At 38.9% G+C, this 18,860-nt stretch overlaps 1 protein-coding gene across 1 annotated transcript; it reads left to right on the forward strand.

Moving 5' to 3' along the window:
- Positions 1–2,985: 2,985 nt before the first annotated feature.
- LOC132039079 (uncharacterized) lies at positions 2,986–3,315 on the forward strand. The gene has a single exon (XM_059429625.1). The coding sequence runs from the start codon at positions 2,986–2,988 to the stop codon at positions 3,313–3,315; it is 330 nt and encodes a 109-aa protein (XP_059285608.1).
- The last annotated feature ends 15,545 nt before the right edge of the window (positions 3,316–18,860 follow it).

Raw genomic sequence — 18,860 nt, forward strand, 5'->3', positions numbered from 1 at the left:
TGTCACACTACCTCTACCTCTACCACGGCCTCTAGCTCAGCCTCAACCTCGTGCCCTGGCCCTGGCAGCAGGTGCGGGTACCTCATTCTTTGCTGCTATCTCACGTGTCCTCACCATCTATGAGAGAATAAAAGTGAAGTCAGATACCAATTTGAACCAACTAGATACCAATTTGAATAAAGTAGCACGAAAGGAGTGAAAGAATGGAAGTTTTCTAAATGTCTTATAGCCTCTCGCGGATAGGTACGGTGCTCATTATACCAGTCCGAAAGACTCTACTAGACATTGCTCTTGTACTCATAAACCGGTGAACCTAGTGCTCTGATACCAATTTGTCACATACAACCCATTCCGTGAGTCATAAGGGCACCCACACTATCCCCCCTGGTGGGCGGACCTTTCCCTTGCATCACATCATTTTAAATCAATAAGCGAAAGTAAACAATAATCATACTAACAGTCTTACTTTATAAATTAACCAAGAGCGGAAGTATTTAAAACATAATAATCCCAAAACTTGGTCTTACACTTGTACAAGAACTTCTATGCATCAAATACATAGTCTAATAGAAAGTAGCGCGAGTCTCAATACTGAATGAATACTGTCTCAAGAGTAAGAAGTAGACAGATATAATAAGAGGAGTTTTCGGGCTACAGATCCAGCAAGTGGCTCACCCTCGAATCTCCTGGAAGTGGCTTCGGAGTCACTCGCGAGGTCGCGAACTGGAACTACTGACAAACTCTGCACTAAAAAAAAGTGCAACAAGAGTAGTATGAGTACAACACTAGTACTCGTAGGCATCATATGCCAACAATGATTAGGTCACAAACATAAATGGAAATAAATCAACAAGTAGAGCAGATAAGCAGTCAAGTACAGTCACGAAGACATGTTTCAATATAAGCTCAAACGAAAGGTACAAGATGTCAATAAAGAGTCATGAGTAATCAAATAAATGCAATGCAATGCAATGTCATGCTATGCAATGACCCCTAGGCCTCCTCTCCGATCATGTACACACATGCCAAGGGAAATTCCTCAAAATCATGACCCATGAGGGACCCGCAAAATCCATGCACCCACACAGATTGCCACTTGGGCCCACACAGATCATCATTTTTACCATTGCCACTTGGACCCACACAGATTGTCATTGTTACCATTGACACTTCGAACCACACATATTATCATTGTTTCCATTGTGACCATTCATGCATGTGGATGGATGATATGTAAATGCATGGATCAATTTCAACAACCTCTCAAGCCATAGAAGCAATAAATGTATATCATGAATGCCGAACTCAACCAAGTCATCAATATGTAATCCTTTTCTTTTCATGAGATAAGAAAGACATAAAGGATAAACGAATCAATCAGTAATCACAACATATCAACAAGTATGGCGGCAAGCTCACATAGCAACATCCATACCAAACCAAACAGAGGTTTATCACCACCATCATGCTCGAAGGCCCATTATGCTTTCCCTGTCAATAACTACCATTTACATACATTTCTCTAGTCAGAGTCTAAACATAAGTAAGCCGTAACCTACCTCGGTGCCGAACGGGTGCCATGAATTATCCAACTTGATCTTTCCCCTTCCGAATTACCTCAGAACGATCAAAATCTATCAAATAATTACTCTACATTAGATTGTGAATCGAAGGATACCCATATCGCTATACTATTAAATCAAGCTAAAAAATGACCTCAAAAAGTGACCCCAGACCCACAAGGGAAAAATAAAAAATTCAAGTTGGAAACATGCTACCGAATGTTTTATAGCCACAATCCTAATTACAAATCTAACCCCAAGTTGACCTTCAATTCCACTAATTTATCAAAATCCCCATTTATGTCAAAACCTATAAATCAATCCATTTGAAAATCCATTTTGAATTAGAAATTAGAGTTAGAAATAGTTTACCCAAGCTTTATCAAGCTAAAAACTTAGAAATCTTTCCAAAACCATCTATGATTAGTAAGAAGATCCATTTCTGACCTAGGATTTGTAAGCCATAAAGACCCTCATCTAAAACAAGACTTCTATCATGTAATCCCTAACTATCAAAGATAAAGTCATAATTCAATGGTAAGAAGCTTACCCTTAATGAGAATCCTTGAGAAACCCTTCAAAATCCCCTAATACCGAGCTATTTAGGTCAAAGAATTGTTTTAGAAGAATGAAGTTCGAATTGGGAAATTAGAGGATTCAAAGAGATTTTTCTGACCCAGCGATCCGACTTCTGCGGAAAATCCCTCGTAGATACAGGATTGCACCTGTACAGGAATCTCTGCAAGGGCGGTCTCAACTTAACGTACTCCAAAAATCTAGGTGCGGGGTCTTGGTTGCAAGTGTGGTTCCGCGCCTACGAAAAATCCTTTGCAAGTGCGGACCCTCCTTGACCCATTATTGCTGCGCCTGTGGACCAACATTCGCATATGCAGACCCCCATGTGTGGTCAGATTCTCGCATATGTGACATCACAAGAAACCAGGTTTCACTCAACTTCAACCCGATGCCCGAAAACCATCCGAGATTTCCTGGACATAAGCCAAACATGCAAACCACTCCTAAAACATGTTATGAACTCACCCGCGCCCTCGGAATTTCAAAAAGTGGTTATCTTGACCGGGTCAACCTCCAAACGGTTAAAAACTAGAATTTCAACCAAAAGACCAAAAAACCCCCGAGTCCCTCGGGAACTGAACTGACCACTCTACCAAGTTATAATTCACCTTCCGGACCTAATGAAACTGATGAAATTTTCAAAAAGACTTATTTACCCAAAAGTCAACTATTAGTCAATCCTTTTTCGCTTATTCAACTTAAAAAACTCTAGGATTCTCAAAACTAACCAAAACTCACCCGATCACCACAGGAACTGCACCACCCATCCCCACAAGTCAAAATACACTCTAAAGAAGCCAGGGGAAGGGTCAACAGGAGAAAAAAATGGTAAAATGCCCAAGACCAAATGGGTCAATACATCGCCTTTGCTCTTGCTATTATAGCATCTATGATACATCATCTTGAAAGCAGTCACATTGACCCACTTAAGATAAGCTTGAGGGAAGAACATGCTTACTACTCTCATGTGGAGGCAGAACCGGATGGTAAGCCATGGTATGCCGATATAAAGATGTACTTGGAAAAGGTAGAATACATCGAAAATGCCACGAGCAATCAAAAGAAAACCATCCAGAGAATGGCTAATGGATTCTTGATAAACAAGGAGGTGCTCTACAAAAGAATGCCCGATATTAGATTAATCAGATGTGTGAATGCCGCAGAGGCTTCCCATTAAATGTCATGAACTCACCTAGGCTATTCGTTGCCTGGGGCATGGACGTCATTGGATCCATCGGACTGGCCTTATCTAATGGACACCAATTTTTCCTGATCGCTATAGATTACTTCAAAGAAGTGGGTGGAAGCCATATCCCACAAATCGGTAACAAAAAAAGTGGTAGCCGATTTCGTGCGAAACAACATCATATGCCGATTTGGTGTACCAGAGTCCATCAAAGCGTAAAAATGGAGCTAATCTGAATAGTCATCTAATGAATGACATATGTGAACAGTTTTGAATAACCCATCAAAATTTCACCACAAACGAATGGAGCGGAGCTGTAGAATCAGCCAACAAGAATATCAAGAGTATATTAAGGAAAATGATAGACAATTACAAGTGTTGGAATGAACAGTTGCCTTATGCATTGCTAGGATACCGAATGACAATTCAGACTTCAATTAGGGCAACTCCGTATTCATTTATCTATCACCCTGAGGCAGTCATACCCACCGAGGTAGAAATACTATCGCTCAGAATCATCCAAGAAGTAGAGTTGGACAATGCTGAATGGGCCTGAAACAGATACGAGCAACTAGCCTTGATCGACGAGAAAATAATGATCGTCGTACACCATGACCAATTACACTAGCAAAGAATGGCTCGTGCCTTCAACAAACAAGTCAGAGCTCGACTATTTCAAATAGGACAATTGGTACTCAAGCGTGTCTTCCCACACCAAGATGAGTGCAAAGGAAAGTTTACACCAAACTAGCAAGGCCCGTACGTGGTCTGCAAGGTACTCTCTGAGGAGCAGTGATTCTCACAGACATAGAAGGCCAAGAGTGGCCCAAAGTGATCAATTCAAACACAATCAAGAGATATTATGCGTAAGGCACGCTTTTCAATTTTTTATCGTACTTTTGCTTGTAATCACTACATCGAGACCTATCTCTTATGGCAGAGATACGTGTTGACATCTAATTTTTGACTTCCCATAACTTTATTTAATTACCCAAAATTCTTGGATCTCGAACGAAGTGAAATATGTATTTTATGAGCCAAAATGATTTTTACAAAATTATTTCATTAATATTTTGCCATTTCATTGGGAAAAATAAATGAAAATATATGTTGTAAGTCATTTAAAACATTTTACATATTTTTTACTATTAATATTAAAGTACTTGTCAAATTAATCAGAAAATTACTCAAAACAATTATTCAATTAATTGTTTAAATTATCAAGTGTCAAATTAACAAATATTTTACTCTGTTTAATTCAAGAAATTTTATTAATTGAGTAAATAATCATTTTAAGTCTCAAATTTTTTAACTTTGCATAATCAATTTACATTGGTAATTTTTGAATTAATCATAATTGGTTAGATGTTTAATTATGGTTATATTTGAAAATTATTTGTTATGTGACTAGTTGCAGCTACAATTGAAATAATCAATTGATTAGTCAATAATGGCCATAATTGAAATATCCAATTTCATGGCTTAAATCAATTAAGGTCATTATTGCAATAATTAGTCAATTTCTGCATTTGACCAAATTCGTTAAGGGTTAATTGGTTACTTAACATTAATCCGGCTATATTTGAAATGTTCAATTAAGTGTCACTTTTGCAATTAGGGCTATTTGACAAATGTGCATTATATGCCCTTTATTTATGAACACGTGTATACAGGATATACACATATTTACATGTATATCACGTATACACATGTATATTTGGATCATATTCCCATTACCTTTCTTTTTTGAATCGAGCCCAGTCCATTTAAGGACTAGACCCTGCCCACTATGCATATATGCGTATATGGTCACACAAACAGACCCTTAAGGTCTCATTTGTAAAAAGTCAGGGTTTGGGAGGCAAACCCTAGCACTGCTCCCACCCTCTCTCCTCTCTCTTGACGTCACGTTGCCGGAAATGATAATTTTTGTGGGCCCTCGATGCTTTTTGGTGACTCGGCATGGCTGAGAATGGCAAGAGCATTTATTGCTCTGCCATTTCTCAACCAAACCCATCGCATTTCAGCCCCAAACAAGGTATTACCTCCTTCTTCTTCTTTTCTTTTCTGCATATTATGGTCAAAGAAGTACAAATCTCTTTGTCTCGACTCGTTTGAAATCCTCAAGCCCCATTGGTTCATGAAGAACTAGTTAGATCGAGTTGTGTGAGTCAATCTGACCTTTTGCACTTTGTTTGCTTTATTTTTTAGCCGTTGATGCGTTGAATTGAGGGATTTGTCCTCAAAATTTACAATAGTCCCACATCATACAGAGATTAGGGTTTCTGAGAATTGGGGTTCTATATAAAGAACCCCATTTCTACAATTTTATAGACCTTGACACCTTGACACGAAATATCACACAAAAAACAAGTCTTAAGAACCACAAGTTCAGATTTTGAGCAAGAACATTTGATAACTTTGGATTTTTAAGAATTTTTTGCAAAATCTGTAACCTTCAAGTGTTTTTAGTTAAAATTTTAATCATTTTTTTTTAGTTCTGTGGCTGAGTTTCGAGGGTGAAGAGTCCAAAAGATCTCCAACTCCATTCTCGAGCTAAGGCTGCGCAAAAGAAAGGTAAACTTTCTCCTTCTTATTTTTTAGCATTTTTATTTATGTAGATCTGTTATTTAAATACTTGTATGATGTTTTCTGTAATTTAGGTTTAGTATAGTTGAAAGCATGTTTAGTTTCCTTAAGTGTTAGTTCATTTAGATGTTAAAATTAGGTTAGCCTTTTCTAGTTTGTGCTTAAGCATGTGTTAATGTTGGTTTAAGTTTAGTAGCAAGTATGCATTTGATTTGTTCCTGTTCCCTAGTCCATATCTATTGATGAACATTATTATTATAATGATATTTGGTCTAGCATTATATCTTAAAATGTGATTATGTCATGGTTTCTTTTTGTTATGATTAACTGATTAGTATGTTCATAATCAAGCTTAACCATTGCCTAGTCTAACCATAGCCATAGGATGTTTGTTTAAGTTGATTCTAGCATGGCAAAACTGTTTCTTTTAATGAAGAGTTTTGAAATGATTATTTGAGCCTGTTTGCCTTTAAATTGACAACAAGACTATTCAAACTGCTTTACATTGCTTCAACCTGTTTTAGTATAATCCTCCTGATGAGCATGCTTTATTTATTTAGTCTGAAATTTTGAATATGATATAAACATTGTGCTATAGCTTTAAATGGTCATTAACTTGTTAATGTGAGACTGTGTGCTATCTAAATACCCTTGTGAGACCCATGATTATCATTTGAGAAAAACATGTCTTGTATGCCACCCATGACCAGTTATGCCTTTGGACATAAGCTCCCCCTAATGATAATCTATAAATATTGCCCCAGTGTTCCATATAATCATGTTTGCCTCATTTGTGTGGGGGGTAAAATCTCATGCTCATATACTTGTGAAAGAAAGCCTGAAGAATGATATGGAGTTTGTTGTTTTTTAAGAATTACAAACAACCTTAGTGCTTTAATAGTTCACCATATTTAGATTTTATTTATCTTCTAAAACTTTTTGTATATGGTTTAAATGCATCTCATTCTGCTACATCTGAAAATGATTCCCTTCAAAAAGTTTTAACCTCTATTAATGCCTCATATGCATGTTTAGCTGGTTTGGTTGTCCTGTCTATCTTAGCATTGAAGCATGACTGCCCTATATATTCTCAATCTTGTTTAAGCATGAAACTGGACAACAATGGGATCAATGAGGTCATTGGATGTTAAAAAGATAGCTGCTTTTCTGTGTAGCATGTTTGCTCCTATACCTTTGAGATTTCTGAGACCCTTTGTATGTATCAGTATGTTTGAGATCCTGCAGTCTCATTTACTAAATGAGTATGAATAGCATGTAAAATATTCTTTGCTTGAACATAGCTGGTATGCTTAAAAAATGAATAAGGACGGAGTCTTCATGTTAGCATTGCCACAGAATGTGTAAATGGTGCATAACTGTGTGAGTAGAGGTTCAGTCCTGTCTCTGAGGTTTAAATCATGGTAATGTGAAGCATGCTACATGTTTAGTGTAGCATACTTTCGGTCTAAGCTTGAGACTTTTTTGCATAATTCTTTCCTTCTCATTTGTTTGAGTAAGCAGTCTATGTGCCTTTGTGAACTTGAAGGTTTGTTTGGGTTTATTTGATTATCTCTGCATGATCCTCTTTCCCTTTGCCCCTTTTGTGATGTGCATAGCACTGTTAAGTGGTGGATAAGATCATAGAAATGGCTTACTACACTGAATATGAATACTTTACCTTTAAAATTTGAAACCATGTTGGCCTTATTATTAATATGCTAATTTGGTCTTAAATTGATGTGATTTTAAGGGCACAGTATCCTTATAGACTCTTCTGTGTCTTACTTGCTTTAAGATGAGATGAGGGCCCTCTTAGTATTATTGCCCCATGCTTAGTCTATTTTGAAATCAAAACCTACATACTTGTATGATTGAGCATTTGGCATGAGTATGATAGCTTTAGTAGTAATCAAAAATGCAAAAATGAAGTTGTATAAGTTCAGTCTACATTTGCCTCACGTTCCTTTTGTCATTTCTGGGCTTATATTGAATGAATACCCTTGTATATGTGTGGAATATACAAGGTATACCCAGCTTGCATACACCTATGTGTATATAGGATGGTATATTATATATATCATTGGTAGCTATACATTGAATATACTTTAGTATTGCCACAAAGTTTGCCTTTGGGCCTGTTCTTCAATTTGTTATGCTTGTTCTCAAATTGGGCTTGTTCCCTCCTTTTAACTTCATCTCTTTGTGTTGTTTCTTGTTTGGGCCTAAGTCCTCTGATGTGTTTTGGGCCTCTGTCCCCTTGTTTGTTTATTTTAAGGCTTACTAAACATATTCTTGCATATATATGTATCCATAGCTATGTGTATGATCATTTTTTATTTACTTAAGCTTTATTTAGTTTAGTAATTAAGTATAGATGCCTTCTAACTGCCATTCCCCTTTCCCTCTCTTTTTGTTTGCATGGGAATGCCACGATAGGCCACTTGGGCCATTTCTGTCGATAAACCTATTAGGCCAGAGGCCCAACTTCCTTACTTGATCGAGTTCGGACTGAAGAAAAATGATTAAAGACCCAACCATGGGTGAAAATGGAAACTGGTGGGCTTAGGTAGGCCCACTAGCCTAACTCTTTCTCCTTTCATTTATATGTATATATTTGTATGTATAATTGTTGTATATGTAAATGACATAGATGATATTATTGAAACCCAAACAGTTAGAACTTAGGATATTCGCATAGAAGAGGCGGAAAACTTATGTTCTACTTAGTACATGTCCCATGTTGATTAAGCAAGCCATGTGGTTCGCTCGGTCACATGTAGCAACACACTGAGTGTCGTGTTACGTCCAGGCCCAGGTTTGGGGCATGACAAAGTTTGGTATCAAAGCCTCAGGTTCAAGTGTCTTAGGGCGTCTACGAAATCGTGTCCACAATTGTCTCACTTCTTTAATACTCTAGATCGTGCAATTAGATTTATCCCTTCAGAATTCTTCTAACTCGTGCATATTACGTATTTCAGAAAATGCCTACAAAGAGAAAGTCAGCTGCAAGAAAGAGGGCTGCTGCTAATGCTGTACAAGAGATGGACTCTTACGCTTAGACAGTTGGCACCAGGGCTCACGGAGTTGCATCGGGTTCAAAACCTCGACTTCACCTCCACCTACTGAAAGGCATGCGAAAGCTTATTCTACAGTAACTCTGTTGCCCGATTATGCTACTGATAAGGATGTTACGGAAACTAACAGTTGCTATACAAGCTCAGAGTCAGGGAACGACTCCAAGGATGTGTAGGAAGACAGTTTTTCAATAAGAGGTTATCAGGACAAAAGTTGTACGTTTTGTTTTTTATAATGAACCAGTTATAAAATGGAACGGTGATGCAGTAGTACCCAGGGGTAGGTTTATTTCCTATCTTAAAGCCAAAAAGATGATCTCTAAGGGGTATATCTATCACTTAGTTCGAGTAAGGGGTACATATACCTAAACTCTAACCCTCCATTCCGTACTAGTTGTCAATGAGTCTCTAGAAGTCCTCCCAAAAGAACTTCCCGGAGGTCCTCCCTATAGGGAGATTATATGACTTTGGAATTGATCTACTTCTCGGTACTGAGACGATATTTATTTCGCCGTACAAAATGGTTGCAGCAGAGCTGAATGATTTGAAAGCCTAGTTAAAAGATCTTCTCGACATTGGGAATTATTAAACCAAGTGTCTCATCTTGGGGCACACGAGTCTTATTTGTTCGAAAGAAAGATGGATCCTTCGTATGTGCATTGACTACCGTTAGTTGAATTGTCCGCAGGTGAAAGTCGAGCACCGGAGGCTATAATGACCCATTTGGTCGTTTACAGAATTTATCCTCTTTTACCCCTGATGACCCTTTTCCTAGCTTCCTTAGAACATTTTTGACCCATAGGGATGGGTAGCGCGTTTCCCAACATGAACGGGATTAGTTTTGAGGATTTTTGAAGCCCTTAATTTGAATAAGCAAAACGTTTTGCCCAATAGTTAACTTATGGGTATTCATGTCTTTTTGGGATTTCTGTCGATTCCATTAGGTTCGGATGGTTGCTTATGACTTGGTAGGATGATTGGTTCTGTTCTCGAGGTACTCAGGGGTGATTTTGAGCCCTTGGTTAGAAACCTTGTTTTGGGCGTTTGGGGGGTGACTAGGTCACGATGAACTCTTTTGGGAAATCCGAGTGCACGACCGAGTTCGTAGCGTGTTTTATGATTGAAATACATGTCTGGTTTGTTTCTGTGGGTTCCCCGGCATCCGTTCAAAGTTGGGGAAACACCAAATTTTTTTGGTGTAGTTTTTTTGATTTCCTTCTTCGCGTTCGCAAGTAAGGGACCGCGTTAGCGATGGTCGTGTTCGCATGAGCCCTCACGCATTTGCAAAGAGGATTGGGTTTGGGCCGGCCCAAGCCCGAAGCCTTGTGTTTTCGTGACCTGTCTCGCATTCGCGAAGGCGTTTTTACTGGGCCAGGTCACCTGTCATCACGTTGGCGAGACAGTTAAATATTTTTAGATTTCAGAAATAAGCCTCATTCTCAAATATTTTGGGTTCTAGGGCTGGGATTTTGATAATTTCAAGTCCTACAGTCAAGAGTTTACATTGGGGTAAGTTTATAATCCATATTTAGGTTTATAAACATTATTTCATTCTTAGATTCACCATTTAATCCATTATTTTAGGTGGGGAAATAAGGTTTGCATGAATTGGGGATTTTGAGTAATAAATGAAATTGAAGGACTAATTGTAGTTAGAATTCCATGAAATTAAGGATGGTGACTATCTTGACTATGCGTAGTGTAATTTACTTTCGATTTCCAGTTTCGCCCTTGGGGCTCGGTATGGGTTATTTTTGGTTTCGGACTAAATCATAGTAATATGGGTGTTGTTAAAATCTTGTGACCGCATAGAATCTTAATTTGATATTATTAATTTTGAATTATTGGTAAATTACCATTTGACCCTCGGGGTTTGGAGAGGGGTTTTCTAGTTGACTTTTTGACCCAAACTTAGCTTTATAGGTACCTTTAGAATCGTGTGTTAACGTAGAATTCCTGATTTCTAGACTTTGCTCATTCTGAGGCGCTTCGGAAGGGGAAGGCTAAGGTCTGATTGTTCGTGGCACCCGCTCAACTTTGAGATAGGTTATGACTTACTTTAGTTAGACTATGATTAGAGAATCATATGTAGTTGTAGAAAGTGACAAGGATAGCATGATAGGCCTTTGGGCATGAAGTGGAGGTGAATTCCAATTAGGTTGGTTCCATCAGCTGTTATGTGGGCTTGTCGCCATATGTGTTATTTTATGTGATTATCACTTATTTCTATCTCTGTCACATACTAGCTCACTCATCACATGAAAGGGAAGAGTAATATTGATAATTGAACCACGGTTAGTTATGTGACTTGTACTTGTTGATTGTTTATTGGTGATATTGTTGAGATTGATATCATGCATGACATGCTTTCCATATTACTCTTATATTGTCTTGATGGTGAGGTGAGTAATTCAGAGACTATGAGGTTTTTACCGGAGATTGAAAGTGATTGAGTGTCACAACCCAATTTCATAAGTCGTGAAGCCACGAACTCCCACAACGTTAGTAAGCCAGCCACAACCTGCTAGAGCAATTTAATAAAGGAATTAAAGCGGAAAATAAATCATTCAAGTATTAGTAATCCTTATCTTCATAAAACACGAAAAATAGATGTACAACCATCCCTGAATCTGGTGTTACTAGTACAAGAATGACCAAATGAGGTATAAGTCTAGGCATAAATCCGGAAAGTACATAAGTTGTTCGAAATAAAAGACAACAATAAAGATAACTGAAGAAGATCCGGTGCCATAAATCAACTGGTGGTTAACCCTGAATCGTCCAGATGACCAACACAACGATCAGCGGCGTCTCGAACTCCACTTGTACCGGAAATAACCTGCATATGAAAACAGTCCAGCAAGTGTAGTGTGAGTACGGGGAACAATGTGTACTCAGCAGCATCGTCGACCGACCCTAACGAAAACGGAGACGAGGGCTGGCCTATGATTACGACTTCAACACATAACCGCCATTAGTTCACAATAATAATAATAATATATCAAGCTGTGATAATCTCAGTGCAAGACTATGTGAAGCTTCTAATCCATAAGTACGTCAGGTAACTGAATAAGCAACTAAGTGCTTGGTTTATCAAGAAATCAAATAAGCACCCAAGTCCATAATCCGTCAATCATTCAAAGCCAAAAAAGGCAATCCAAACCACAATAAAGGCATAATAGACAATCAACTTGTTCAAACCACTATATAACAAAGGAGATAGGATGAGTGATATGATACAAAATCCAAATGCATGTAATATCATGCCATGCAATACAAGACCTTTACATCACCTGGTATGCACATGTTCGAATGTCAACAAATCATAACCCATGGGGGACTCACGAGGTCCATATACCACCGCTCCGAAAAATCCTCGGATCACGGTCTCCGCGTATCATATCTCAGCCCTTTAGGCTCGTATAATTCATGTCTCAGCCCTTTAGGCTCATATGCCTGTCAACTAGCCCATTGGCTCATAATTATCATCACTTCGTCCGAAATCATTTCCCTTCGGACCTTTCATTAGTGCCATCAATGCATATGAGATACCATGATAAATAAGAATGTGACATGCTCAGTAATAAGAAACCAGTGCATACAGTGAAGGACCTTACCTTTAGTCATGATAAGTATGCAGGAGATATATAATAAGCATGGATATGTCATGCATCTCAATAAAAAGCAGGAATACACATAAGATTCCCTTTTTCAGGTTCTCATAATCACAAAGGTTCCACCTTTAGCTTCTTATACACAATAAAGTTCTGTCTCAAGATATCATCATCACTCCGTCCGGAAACATTTCCCCTCGGACCCACATATGTATCCTCAAATATATATAATGCATGAGATACCAAATGAAGCATGATTATGACATGCACAATAACAAGAAGCCAATAAATACCGTAAAAGATCTCATCTTTATTCATTATAAGCTGTAAAGGCCTATCTTTAGCCGATTACGCAATAAAGTCATTATCTTAGCTTCTTTTCCACCTTTCAACGAGCATTTAGGAATGATGAGTACCACGCATAACAAGCAAGGCAGACACATACTCAAGGAGACATAAAATACGGGCTTCATACCCCACTCACAGATCCATAGGATCATACTATCTACTAGCTAGTGCCCAAAACATGGCATTCAGACCAACTATACAATTTAAATTGCACAAGTTCCCATAACATGTCACCGGTACCCGATACAAGTGCTCGTCACCTCACGAGTATCGGGACCCCCTTATTATCCTCGTCACTCCCTCTTATTTAGTTTAATTGATCAACAACGATGCTTAAGTTAAAGTTTACAGTCTCAACATGCCTGGTAAGAAGTCCAGCCACACCACAATAGCTCTTTGCCCTTCCATAGAGCTTTCGAATTATCCAATCTGCTCAAATACAGATTGAGCGTAAGAATACTAGACAAATGACGTCCATATTGCCTTATAGAAGATTTGGGTCTGAAAAGCCAACCAATAGACCCCGTTCCAAACCCCAAAGGTCAATTTCATAATTTTATTAAAAAAGGGTTTCAATATGGTCTAATTAGCATTGTAGGGAGCAACACGAATCCATTGATACCCATAATAGCATTCTTGAATCCAAACCCAAATTAAGTCCTAAAATTAGGATTCCGAACCTAAAAGGGCAAAGCAATAAATTGAACCTAGAATCATGTTCCTCATACTTAATATAACCCATAACCCAATAGCCATCCATTAATAACCACTAATTGATTCTCAATTACCAAAACCCCCAGTTCTTAGGTTAGGGTCCAAAACCCTTCAATTTCCTCTTTAATCTAAACATTCTAAGCATGGATTATAGGTTTAAATCATAGGAATAATCAAAATACTAAGTTAAGAGGACTTATCCAATGGTTTCTCCTTGAAATCTCCTCTATTCTCCTTCAAAAACCTTCTCAAGGCTTAAGGGTTTAGAAAGGGAAGTCTAAAGAAGAATAACTCTAAAGACGCATTTTGTTCAATGTTTTCTCGCTCCGGTGGACTAACGCTCGCACCTGCACACTAGCTTCGGCGGAAGACACCTCACCGATGCGGGGCCTCGCTCCTATGGGAAAACCTTCGCAGAAGCGAAATTAGGCCAAGTCACCGAAGACTGGCGCCTGTGGGCCCCTCTCTCATTGGGGCTATTCCGCAGGGGCGGAACACCTCTCACCGGTGCAAATACACCAGAACCGCAAAAAATCTAGTTTTTGACTGTCACACCCTGAAATCCCGAGACTCTCCTGGAACCTCCCCAATATAAACAAAATAGGAAGACACATGTAAAAACGCGCTACGAACTTGCTCGTGCACTCAAAATTTTCAAACGAGGTCTCGTTGACCAAGTCAACCCTGAACGGTCAAAAACTAACTTTCTAACCTAATGACCAAAATGCCCCAAGACCCTCGGGAATTGAAAAAAATACACGACCAGCCTATATTCGACATTCCTGAGCTAATGGAACTGACGAAATTCGCACAATGACACAATTATCCCCGATGATGCCTAAAGTCAACCCAACACTTATGAAATCCAAAAACTCTCATTTTCTTACTCAAATCACATATGATTGCCTCGGGAATTGCATCACCTTCCCCACAAGTCAAATACACTCTAACAAGGCTACGGGGAAGGTCAAAAGCGGTAAAATGGTCAAAAGTGCCAAAATGACCTAACGGATCGCTACATCATGCACCACTTAAACATATATTTGTCCTCGAACCTGAAAGAAAAAGGGAGATACCTGAATTACCAAAAAAGTTTGGGATATCTAATCCATAAATTTGTCTACCCAAAATAGCAATCGGCCCTTTCTCTAAAGTCAGATTCTAATCAAGCAACACCGAAACCCACTGAATCACACGAGAACCATCCGCATGGTACTTCTAGAATAGGGAAATGTGCAACACAGGGTGAACACCCGACAACCTGGAGGGAAAGACAAACTTGTAGGCTACCTCAACAATACGCTGACTAATCTCAAAAAGACCAATGGCCTTAGGGCTCAACTTGCCCTTCTTCCCAAACCTCATTACCCCCTTCAAGAGTGAACCCTTCAACAAAACTAGCTCACTATCCATAAACTCCAAGTCATGGATGTTACACCTTGGAAATTTTCCGTTAACATACAGTGAATATACTAACAAAGGGCATGACGTATATGATATTTTGATAAGTAAGAAATAGAATTTGATGGTCCTAATTGATATTTCAAAGATACTCGAAGCGAGGGAAGAAAGTTGCCAAGAAAGGCAAGGTATACGTTATGTATCGGAAGAGATTTATGAGCATCGAACTAATGATGGCTTAATGATGTTATGGAGAAGAGTTATGATGTCACTTAGATTGATATTGAGGTTTTAAACAAGTGTTAAGAAGGTTCCATAAGGATTGGAGATCAAACGAGTCGACGAGAACAAATTCGGATAAGAAAGGGCAACATACGGTCCAACATATTGGCCGTATAAAACATACCGGCGTATGTCCGGCCGTATGTTCTGCCCGTAATAGGCCTTCACTGGACCAAACATACGGTCCAGACATACGGTCAATATAAAATATACGGACCGTATGTTGGTTCGTATGTCCGAGTTGGGTCCAATTTTTAAGTTGATATAAGGACCCCCAACATCATTTATTTCATTTCATTTTCACTCCATACCTCAAGAACCATCTAGAATCCTCTCCACTCTTCATCCACAAGAACCCAAGAGAAATTAATGATCAACTTCACCAAACCAACTAAATCAAGTGTATGAAACACATTAAAGTTCATCTAAGCCAATAAATTCCAATGGAAGTGAACTAGGGTTTTGGTGCAAGAAGAGTATTTCCACTCAAGGATTATTCTTCCATTATCGAAGGTGAGTTTTATGGTATTTCCATGTTGTTTGAGGTATTGAAAATTTGAAACACTTAGATTGTATGAAATAGGAAATGGGTCGCGAATGTAAGAATAGTGACATATCGAGTAGTAGTTTGGAATGAGTCATGATTATTGATATGTTGTGATTGTAAGTATGTTATGAATGACATTTAGAACATGGGATAATATTATATGTGAGAAAACTCAATAGTGAACTATGACCATGATTATGGAGGAATTGAAGTGAAATTGTGAAATGTGGATAATGTAGATGAATGATGATTGTTGCCTATAATATTGTGAATGTTATTATAGATGTTTGGGAGTTGATATGTAATATGAGGAAAGTTGTATAAACAAAGGAAATGCTGCCCAATTTTCTCTAGCATTAGTAAGTACGTTCATATAATCGATTAGCTAATGTTAATGCGAATTCTCTTGAATGTAGAAACGTGAGCATTGAAGGAGAACGAGCAAGCGATAGAATAGTTAAACGAAAAAGGTATGTGAGGCTAGTTCTTTCTTTCTAAGGCATGAATCTTATGGCATGATTTTCCCTCCTTCTCCATGAATTTCCTACACTCCGAAAAACTAAGAGTCTATGTTCATGAATAGCCATATGAGACAAAGATAAGAGATACATTATGAGCACGATAATGATGATGATGAGCTTAAGTCTAAAGATTCTAGAGTCCATGATATGATGTTCCTACAAAGATAATGATGTTATCTATAATCCATTGATGTTGTTTATTATATATACTCACCTTATATGCTAGTTCCTTCAAGGTGAGGCAGAATGCTTATAAATGCTCCATAATGGAATCGGGGGTTTACGACCTTATGTCACCCCGATAAAGTATAGTTGTCTTTGAGTTTCTATGCATGCATTATGATGAGTACATGATGATGATATTACACCGCGCCTATATATGGCGGCGTACACCGCTAAGGCGGGCAGCGTATACACCATGTCTAGACGGCATGGGCAGTACCACTAGTGGGCGGCATGAGACGGTACACCGGACGCAGGAGGACTGAACGCGGGCTAATGATTATCACACCGTACTTATAAGGTCGGGCAGTTTATACATATATGCATACATGATATGATGATGATTATGAAGTAAGCCAGCATGTATTATTTCTTTTATAATTGACAGACGATTACGTGATTGCTCCTCATTTGATGCTTCCTTATTTCATTGACGTAGTATTATTGTTTATGCCTTACATACTCGCACAATATTCGTACCGACGTCCGTTTTCTTTGGACGCTCGTGTTCATGCCTGGCTGTAGATAGGGAGGTGATCCAGACATGTAGGAGCTACTAGCAGACTTTGAGAGCACTCTATTGTTCCGGAGGTGCCATTGATTTATTCTTTTGTGTATATATATGTTTTGGGCATGACGGGGTCCTGTCCCGTCCATATGTCTAGTACTCTAGTAGAGACTCGTAGATGCGTAGTTGTGGGTGGTATGGTCTCACGGTTTCTCATCATATGTGTGTATATATATATATATATATATATATATATATATATATATATTTTTTTTGATAGCCGGAGGGCTTATGTATATAAGGTAAATATGTTTCAAGTAGAAATGGTTCTTTTATGATTATAAGCATGAGATTAATGAATGACCACAAATGAGCAATAGAATGAGTGGTTAGCCCCGGGTACCCGTCATGGCCAGTAGTCGGGTCGTGACAAAATTGGTATCAGAACACTTCAGCCCTAGGAAGTGTCTACGAGCCGTGTCTAGTAGAGTCTTGTTTTTGGTGGGTTGCGAGCCACGCTAATAAATGAGGCTGGTGGCATTTAGGAAAAATGACCATCTTTCATCTTAAGAGATCGTGGGATAGAGCTGTGTTATAAGATTTTCTCCTCCCTAATAGTGTGCTATGATTTCAGAAATACCGCCAAAGGGAAAGCTACAGCCGCCCAGAAGGCAAGGCTACAATGAAAAGGCTGGTAGAAATAGAGCTACCAATGAATGTAAAAGAGGGTGAATCACATAATGAGGTTCCGTCTAATGCCTCTTCTACTCCGCCTATTATAGAAGAACAAGAAGGGGCTTCGGGCTCCCCTTTTATGCCTCCGGGCCTCTGACCGCTACTTCGGTCAACAAGTGACGAGGCTATTCACCTATTGACGCGGCTTAGTTGCGGCCCGGGCACGGCCGGCGAATGCGGGTCCAAGTGATCGATGGCCTTTAGTGCGTGGCCCGTGATTTCATGAGTTTGAATCCTTCGGAGTTCTTCGGGTCAAAGCCGAATGAAGACCCGCAAAGTTTTATCGATGAAATGTTGAGAACATTAAAGATTATTCATGCCTCTGAAACTGAATATGTGGAGTTGGCATCTTATAGACTTTGAGATGTGGTGGTATTATGGTATAATAATTGGATATCATCAAGAAAAGAGAATGCGCCTCCTCCCATTTGGCAAGAATTTGTAGATGCCTTCATCCGCCACTATTTGCCATCCGAGATCCGCTGAGCTAGAGCGGATAGGTTCTTAAATCTAAAGTAAGGAAATATGAGTACCCGGGAGTATAGCCTTCAATTTAATTCTTTGGCTAGGTATGCTCCGACAATGGTGGCCGACATGGGAGATCGGGTGCATAGATTTGTGAGTGGTTTGGGATCACATTTGTTCAAGGACTGCTTGACGGGTTCATTGCAAGATGGGATGGATATTTCCCGCATTCAAGCCCATGCCTAGAATTTAGAAGGACAACAACATCCGCAAAGGGGTGATCGTGATATTTGTCACACCCCAATCTCATCAGGGCATGATGGGCACCCAACTCTTACTTAGAGCCGAGCGAACCATCCGGCATTCACATAATGAAATCCGACATACAATAAAGTACTTTCGTTACCAAACCATAGAAATTTGCGAACGATACTCAATTAATCAAAAATCGAGTAAGTCAAACCGACATATCGCCACATGGTCGCTTTACTCAACGCACGACATCTCAACATACTA

This window comes from Lycium ferocissimum, chromosome 12 (genome assembly GCF_029784015.1).
Source record: "Lycium ferocissimum isolate CSIRO_LF1 chromosome 12, AGI_CSIRO_Lferr_CH_V1, whole genome shotgun sequence".
NCBI classification, from domain to species: domain Eukaryota; kingdom Viridiplantae; phylum Streptophyta; class Magnoliopsida; order Solanales; family Solanaceae; genus Lycium; species Lycium ferocissimum.